Source organism: Symphodus melops, assembly GCF_947650265.1.
Source record: "Symphodus melops genome assembly, chromosome: 1".
Taxonomy (NCBI): domain Eukaryota; kingdom Metazoa; phylum Chordata; class Actinopteri; order Labriformes; family Labridae; genus Symphodus; species Symphodus melops.
The window spans coordinates 43,868,418-43,877,502 of record NC_136691.1 but is presented as its reverse complement, the minus strand read 5'-3'; the positions used below and the strand labels follow the sequence as shown (position 1 = coordinate 43,877,502).

The window sequence follows — 9,085 nt, the reverse complement described above, 5'->3', positions numbered from 1 at the left end:
CCATAGTTTTTCGTTTATCTGTTTTAACTTTTCATTATTAATTACAGAGATTCCCTTCTTTAAATACCGGTACTCCTAATGGCATGCTGCATTTCCATCTAAACGAGTTTTTTTATTTTTTTTATCATCCAAAGGTGACAAGATTGCTTCATGAGATATATTTATCTCTTGTTTATTCTAAATCATGCATTAAACTGAAATATCATTTAAATTTTTCTTACAGTATGTAACTAGATGGATAAACATGACCAAAAAAACAATGCAGACAAAGGAATCTATTACGTTTATTTTTCTTGGCATTTGATTCTTTGAAGGTGTTCTCCCATTTATGGCTAATCATTTACTTGTTCTAACAATAGAAGGGAGCAAACAGAAACTGTGAGAGGCTTAACAAGGCAAGGTACATTCAGATTTTCCGATGCACACAAGTCCTCTCTGAAACATGGGCACAATTTAGGGTACTACCAACCCATTTCCCCCCTGAATAAAAAGAAATAACCAGGAAACAAAACACGTAAGCATTGAGGAGTAAACAAGGATTAAACACCAACAAAATCCTTTATGGAGAAAGGACACTGCTGAGTGCGAGTGTGTGTATATAAAAATATAATACAGAGCGGCAACTCTGCCTGCAAACCTGAGTAACAAGTGGACGCCTTTTCTCTCGTCACTCAGAGCACTTCATCAGTTTATGAGGGAAAAACAAAAAGTGAACAGAACAACCAGGACGTCACACTCAAACTTCATGATGCACAATGAACAACAAACAACAGGTGAATGTTCTCTTCCTTGGCACTTTTTTAGTCAGGCAGAACCAAACTTTAATGATAAATATAAAACAAAGGATAGGTTACCGTACATGTCACACACAAATGTTATTGTTTTATTATAATGGCAAAAACAAATAATAGACCGTAAGGAACATGGGCACACACTGACAAACAGAGGGGTTGAAGAGCTGCATGTGTGCTGGTCCATGAAGCAGATAGAAGTTGTTCGCTTGAAAAGTGCAATAATATACTGATTCTTTTCTTAAAGAGCAAAAAAAAAAAGAAAAAAATTCACTATGTTGTTCCCTCTGAGAACAACTGAAGTCCATATAAATGTTAAACACGTGGCATGTGTTTGCTTAGTACCATCCTTAAACCAACAATATAAGTGTTTTTTTTCTCCAGTTAGATGTCTGCACTTTGATAAAAACAGTCTGAGTGTTCTGGTGGAACAAGGAGAAAAAAAGAAATCACCGCAAATCCAACATGGACACGGTGTTGTCTGTGATGGTGACGTGTGCGGCGTGCTAAAGAGGAGAAAGAGAGAAGAGTTTAAAAGTCTGCAACATGGAGAGGGAAAATACAACATGTAAAAACATGATTCATCAAGTTAAGTCTCAACACTTGTTAAACACTTAAGCATGGTGAAAGGGAGTCATTCTGAAGAAGGACACATAAAAAATGAAGATTATAGATCTTTGCAAGCCATCAATGTTGTATGCCTCCAAACTTGTACATTCATTTGATCAATGGCTTTATGTTTTTGCCCAAGCAAAACAATAATGTCATGTAAGGAGTCATTTGGGGAGGTGGAGGGGCTAGGTAAAAAAAAATGCAAAGCCAGCTTGTCAGCTGCTTGTAAATGATCATCCCATGTAACATTGTGAGGCATCCTTCTATCCACAGGGACTTACAGGAGTGCCCTATGTTTGATATGAGTTTCACTACCTCATAACTGAGCACCACACACTTTACAAAGGATAAATATCTAATGTTGAAAACTTGCATAATTCTAATTTACACAATGAAGGCAGGGTCATCAGATTGATTCTCGAAATAAAAATAATTTAATGCAAACAAAATTCATCCACATCTCCTTAATAACACAGGTGAGATCATACTGAAACCTGTGTAGGGTGGATTTTCCTCTATCCAGAAAGTGGATCAATGAGATTTGGATTTGAAGACTCAAATTGATAATGGTATCAATATGAATAGAATCTTTTACAATCCTATCCTTATTATAAAAGACATAACTACTAGAGTGCAGAACATTGTTAAAATAAACAAACTTGTTGAAAACAAAATGTAAATATCAGTATTTATAGACAGTTTTTTCCCTCCCCAGAATATAAGTCAGTAATACGAGGAAACAAAAGTCAGGGCGGCCTGATATCTGCTGTGTACTTACTGTAAACAGAGGGGGTTCTTTGCTGTGAGGGTGAAATCCTTTCTGTTTACATGTGGAGATCTCTTCTGTTCCTCGATCTGTCAGCTTGAAGTAGCCAATTCTGGATTAAACAAACACACACACACTTGTAGTTACACAGTCGTACTCCTGTGATAATGAGACTTGAGCGTTATGCACTGAAATGTTTACGATGACAGGACAGCAGCTGGTTTCGCACTCACTCATTAAACTTGGGTGAGCAGACGATAGCGATGGCCTCCGGCAGCATCATCTGGTAGGAGCAGTGTGTGTGGAGGTCCACGCTGGACAGGAAGGCCGTCTGCGTGGGGTGGGTCTAAAAGACGCACATAGAGGGCAGACTTCAGTGCTCAAATACATAGTGTATGTTTCCATTTTGTAGGCAGATCGTCAGTGTTATTTCTAAAGCAGCCAAACGTCCACACAAGTCAGAATGGCCATATATTGGATCATCAATATTTGGCCCCTCCCCTAATTTACTACATCAATGAGTTAAGTTTATTCAAAGGTAGGGAAGGATACGCTTGTTCTCCTTAGTAAAGCTGTAAATTTGTGGTTTGCAAAGATTGAGAAGGTGAACTTTTAGAGCAAAGGCCTAAATGTTCCATCTCCACTCACATGTATCCATCCCAGGGTAATGAGATCATACTGGTCCTGGATGAGGAAGAGTTCCTCCTCGTTTTCTGTGTCACAATAGTCTGGTCCACCACTCTGCTTTGGTACGATGACGTGGGTCACTGTGAAGGCGTTCCTGTTCTGTGGCAAACAGGGAAAGTGTCACATCATTACAGCCCTTTAAATGAAGCAAAGAAAAGAGGCTTTCGAGAACTATTTAGACTGAACTCTTAACTGCTTTGCTGCTGTTGAAAATTGTTAAGTCATGCTGATCAAAAAGTGTAACCTAATTTATGTAATCAAAATAAAGCTTGAGCAAATCTGGGACTCTGAGTTAAGTGACGGATTAAGTTCTGGCCCCTCGAGAGAAAGAGAGAGACAGGTCAGCTGACTCCTAAGTTTCATTCTGAACCTACATTTCACACTCCTAACACATTCATTAAGAGAGAATGCAAAGGGAAATCTTGAAGTGTCTCAAGTTATGGAACTCAACAGTGCAAAGTTGATTATGAGCATCTCTTCTTTGTGCTTCCTGTAACAGATTCATTCAGAGCCACTGAGTCTCTCAGATTCAGAGTCTTACCAGTTTGCCACACAGGATGCCACAAGTCTCTACAGCTCGGCTCGTGTTGGCCTCGGCCAACCTCAGAAAACTCCGGCACAGCTCAGCAGGAACAGCCAACTGCCGAAGGGCATCCACCATTGTATCTGCAAACACCATGAAGAGGAGTAAATAAGTGCAGAATGCAGAAGTGAGCTCCTCGTCTTGTTCTGGAGCACAGCATGGTTTAAAGTGAAAATTAAGTAGGTCAGGGGGGACAGGAATCAGCTCAGAAGAATAAATACTTTAAAGCAGGAGCAAGGCAGTATTTAAATCCTCTGAAGGCCGGCCCCCCGTGGCAGAAAAAGATTAACTCACTGTTGTTTCCCGGGCTGACCAGAGAGCTGGGCTTCAACGAGCGGTCGAAGCCGGGCACGGTTGCAGGAGGGCGTTGGTTTTGGTGGTTGCTGGAGAAGTCCCCTGGGCTCTGCGGTGCTGAGGGGGGGATGAGTGAGGGGCCCTGGATGCCTGGGATAAGGGGCGTATCAGGGGAAGGCACAACAGGGGTGGCAAACTCCAGGAGCACCCGCTGCCGCTCCTTCTCCAGCTCCTGGCGGCGGATCATCTCCTCAAAGGCACCGAACTGCTCCTGCTCCCGCTGCCGCCGCTGCATCTCAGCCACACGCTCGCGCTCGGCATCAAGCGCTCGCTGCCTGGATTGCTCTTGTGCCATGGCCTCCTCCTCCTCTTTCTACATGTATAACAAAAACAGCATACGTATGCAAGTTTGAAAAGGTGCTGTCTGTTCTGGTGATCTTTTTTGTTTTCAAAGAGAGACTTAAAAAGTAAAAGTCACATGATGGGTTGATTTTTGCTCTTGGATGATAACTCAAGTGTTGCTGCAGTGTAATACCTGTAAGGTGTTAACTGAATTTAACTTCCATTCACTGTAATAAAATCAAGGTCAATGTCATTGTTTAGCCTCCATTTACTCTGTTAATAATCTAACACTTTCTGATTGATGTTTCACTTATCAGGGTTCAAACAACATGTTGTAAAATCAGCATCCTGTGTTTCTATTTTACATGTGTATCAGATGTTTCTTTATTACACAGCTGTGTTGTGTACCTGAATTTGACCCATATATTACTGCATGCGGCCTGTTATTTAAGTATCGCAGGCTGCATTGGAGTGCTGTGTTTAAGTCAGCAGATAGAGTCCAGTTCAGTCAGTGTAGGTTCATATAAATGAACTTTAAAAGAAAAGGGCAGGATGAAACACTAAGGAAAAGGAGAACAAGCCACGAAGCTGCACATAGTGAAATTAAACGGACAAGAAAAGAGACACATTATGTAAACACTAAACAGAAGGTGACCATTTTTTTATTTAAGCGTGAAAATCGGATATTGGAAAACGGGTCGTTAGCCAATTATAAGCTTTGGAAACAATTTTTTTCCCTGTTTTATTCCGGTTTCATATTGAAAAAGTTTACATAGATTTATAGCCTCCATACATCGTAGGACACCCCTCTAAACTATTTACAATCATAATGTATCCTCACATTTTAAACCAATATACATACAATATGTCGCTTAAAGCAGCAAAATGAAAAAAAAAAAACGTACAAAGCAAGAATGAACAATTATTAGGAAACAAATATCCGTTTGTAAGAAAGAATACCTTTTTGACAAGATGCTGTGCATAATCTTGTTCATATCTCCTCAGAAGAGCTTTCTTCAGAACCTCTGCTTGAGGAAACGCGACATCCTTCAGTTTCTAAAGAAGAAAAGTCAACTGAGCAATATGTGGTTCTTAAAAATGTACTGAAAACAATAACAAAATCTGTTAAACACAACGAGCAGACGCTGCTTTCATACCTTCAGTGTGTCCTTCTTCTCTGGGATGTTAGCCGTCTTGTAATCTCGATGTTTTGGAAGTTTTTCTATAAAGAGCCTATGGGAAGAAGAAGGATGTTTTTTCTTTATCGGAAGACTCAAGGTCCATTTGAAAGACATACATACAGCAACACAGGTTAAAAGATTGGCATACAATTATAGAGACAAGTATACCAATGCTTCAGAAAGGTGACTGGTATCGTACAGTACTGAAACAAGGATTTGACAGCAGCATATAATTTTGAGAATCATTCAGGCGGCAGATAAATTTGTCCATGAGATTTCTCAACAGAGCTTGGAGCGTGCCGACTCCTACATCACGAAACATTTCACTCGCACTGCCCCATCTTGGTTTTTTAAGCAATATACACATACAATCATCATAGGCAACCTGGAGCTTCTGGACGTTCGCCTTCTTAAACTTGACCCACAAGGGGGCAGTACAGAGAGGGGTACAGTAAGCCCTAAAGAGGGTCACTTTAACTGTATCTGTACACCCAGAGAATTTCCTTGCCAGCATGTTAGCTTGTGCATTTAACATGCTGCGCTGTCTGTACATGACATCGTCATCACATAAATGATCTGTAGTGACGTGTCCGAGATACTTAGTTTGACCACTGACAGACATCACTTGCCCTGACAGATAAAAAGATGGGAAAATAAGGTCCTCCTTATCCCCTATTACTCTACAAATTAACCAAGCACTCTTGTTAGCATTGTATTTCACATCAAATGTGACACCATAATCTGAACATATATTCAGTAGATGCTGGAATCCAGAACTGCTGGGAGAAACAATAACCAAATAGTCTGCATACATGAGATGGTTAATCACACATCCTGTTTTACAGCTTTATATAGACTATGCTCCCTCTAGTAGGCTTTCTGGAAATAAAATCTTCACCTGACTGCCTATTATTCATCTGAGGTAGCACATGTTGTAATCCTTCTGTTTTCAGACAAACAAGTCTGACTTTAATAATTCACATAATCCTGATAATGTGTTTGCTGTGCTTTCCTGTATTTGTTCATTAGAAAACCTGAAATAAAGCAGGACCTAAAAAGGGCATATTACTACTAAAGTGCGAGCCAAATACAACGAAAAGCTCGTTAAAAGCTAATAATCAGCTCAGTCAACACTCACGTGATGTACTTATTGTACAGGACGAAGGCATGCTCGATGTTGCCCTCCTCTGTGTACACGTTGGCCATGCGGATCATCTCCATGCCAGAGCGGAAGTAGCGGCGTGGAGGAACATCTTCATTCACCTCCACTGAGCTGCCCTTCTTGGTCAGCGCTCGGACTCGCTCCTCCGGCTGCAGACTGACGTCAGCGTGGTCAGCCATCATCACAGCTCAACCTGGAACACTGAACACAACAATTCATGTTGAAAATCTTTTGATTCAGACTTTCGATGTCTTCATAGTTTAATGAAGATAGAAACTGAAACTGAAAAAGGTCAGTCTAAGAATACTATACATGTTCTTTCATGTAAAGCAGATGTTTGTTTTGTTTTGCATGTTGCCATAAGCATCTTTTTTGTTGTTTAAATGCTCTGACATTAAGATAATAAAGACTTGTAACTTGTGTTTCATTAACAACCCTATTTTAGGGTTTTGACATGCAGTTTAGCTTATACTGTATAGCTCTGGCAACATGAAAACTGCATCTACAGTAACTGTACTGACTGCAACTGTCAATGTTTCTGTTTACCTTCTGCTGTCCCTAGAAAAAAAAAGTACAAACTCAATAGCTGGGGAAACAGGAAAAACTAAAATCTACATGAGCAGTTACCATACAGGGACAACTGAAATGAACTCTGCTATGTAGCACCAACCTTTTGTAGATCGTCTCTCAGTTGTTGTCAGACACAGTGTGTTTTGACAGTGTTGTGTTACGATTCCTTTTCCTAATGTATACGTCATCTTATCAAGATATTTGTAGTTTCTTTGATTAATAAATACAAATACATTGAATTTGAATTTTTGTGAGACTTCTTGAATTTTCCTGTTATTACGACTGCTGAACATCTTCTAAACAGAACCAAAGTCTTAACGTGTAAGGGCATGAAAAGATTAGAACTCCAGTCCACATGGGAACTAAACTAATACTTTAAGAATTCAATGGTGAAGCGCAATTCCTAAAAGCACAACAAGATCTAGGGGATTTAATAGATGTTTGAGTTATTATAAACAAAAGTGTTTATCATAAAAAGTTCTCAAATAATGGTGGGATTTTTTTTTGTTAATATGGATTTAATTATTTATTAAGTCTGAATACAATGGGATTTAAAATTAATTCTTTAGGTGTGCAGAAACAAGACATCCTCCTGTTTAAGCTCGCACAAAGACGTAGTGTCTCCCTCATTCCACAACTGTTGTGACTGAGTATATTAAGAAAAGCAATGACTCTGCTGAGATGGTCCATTCAGTATGACTCTGAGTTTCTGCTCTTTATTGATCAAATGAAGATGAATGTGATGCTTGCTTCCTCAGCATGCTGACTAACAGTCAGGAGGGAGGCTTGCATTGATTAAGTCATGATGGCATCTTGGCAAGCCTGAGCAGAGGACAAATAGATAACAGTTCAAGAGGAGTGACTCTGATAAGAGGGGAAAGGCGGAGTATAGTCTGAAGTGTTTTCTGTCTTTGTATTAACTTCTCTTTTGTTCATGTTTATGATCACATAAAGCTGATTCGTAGAGCTGTTTGAAGAAAAATACAAGTCAACAATGCTTTCAAAAATCTGTGTCACGCTTTTCTTTTGACAAACATTAACAATGCTTTTACTCCATATACTGAATATGTTAGTACTTATTCATACTTTATACAAATATAATAATCAGATGCATAGACCCTTGATAAACTCCACTTTTCAAAAGCAGCTAACTCATCATACATACGTAGTTACAATATAATGCATGATTAACAACACAACACACTCAAAAGGAGTTTTTCTTCAGAGGACGGTCTGTTTACTGTCACCAGAACTCGTTTGAAAATGTTTGACTAAACATGAAGACCAATATGATTAAAAACAACAGCTTAGTTTAGAGCAGTCCTACTTTTTGAATATTGTCAAACTTTAATGTCTCTCTGTAAATGTTTGTTGGCAGATAAGACTTGACAAACTGTGGGCCATTTTCACATTAATTAGTTAGTGACACAACGCTGGCTTCTTCTGATTTAGCATGCGTTTGGTCAATCAGTCTTCTGGTATTCTCTACAGAACAAAATAAATAAGGCTCTTGGTTTAAAACTAGCCCTGTCACTGCAGTGATCAATGTTTTTAAGCGACATCACGTTAGCCGCGCTAACTTAGCAAAGCTAGGTTTCTTAAAGAGATTTTGAAGAGAACTTAGCAATCATCAAGGAACTTAGTCTTCATTCTTACCCGATCAAGCTGTAGACTGAAGCTCCGACAGGCTTACATACAACTGGATCAAAACACGATACAATTACAGAACCCACAAGCAGATTGCTACGGCAGGCAGCGCCTACAGAGTATCTGTACACTTCCGCAATCAAAGCGACTTCCGCCTGTCAGGTGGGCGTAGAAGAAGAATATAGCGTTTTTAGTCATTGAATTTTGTATATTATTTTTTACATTATAAGACATTTGCAAGTCATTTTTATTTCTAATTGGTTAGTAAAAAAAGAGCAAAATATAGAAAAGAAAAAATGTAGTTTTCAACATTGTATTTATATGCAACAGAGATAAGTGAAACATGGTGATATTTACAGTCTATGATCGTCGACAACAGCATTTATAAATGTAAGAAAATGTAAAAGCAGCATATATCTCCAACAAACAACAAATAAAAATACAAAATCT

At 39.1% G+C, this 9,085-nt stretch overlaps 1 protein-coding gene across 1 annotated transcript; it reads right to left on the bottom strand.

The window, feature by feature from the left end:
- Window positions 1-774: 774 nt before the first annotated feature.
- LOC306822707 (STAM-binding protein-like A) lies at window positions 775-8,790 on the bottom strand. The gene is made up of 10 exons (XM_079341882.1): window positions 8,645-8,790; window positions 6,395-6,619; window positions 5,233-5,308; window positions 5,036-5,131; window positions 3,734-4,106; window positions 3,398-3,522; window positions 2,818-2,955; window positions 2,403-2,515; window positions 2,182-2,281; window positions 775-1,297 (listed from the first exon to the last, which is right to left on the bottom strand). The coding sequence occupies exons 2-10, from the start codon at window positions 6,598-6,600 to the stop codon at window positions 1,241-1,243; spliced, it is 1,284 nt and encodes a 427-aa protein (XP_079198008.1). The 5' UTR covers window positions 6,601-6,619; window positions 8,645-8,790; the 3' UTR covers window positions 775-1,240.
- Between the last annotated feature and the right edge of the window lie 295 nt (window positions 8,791-9,085).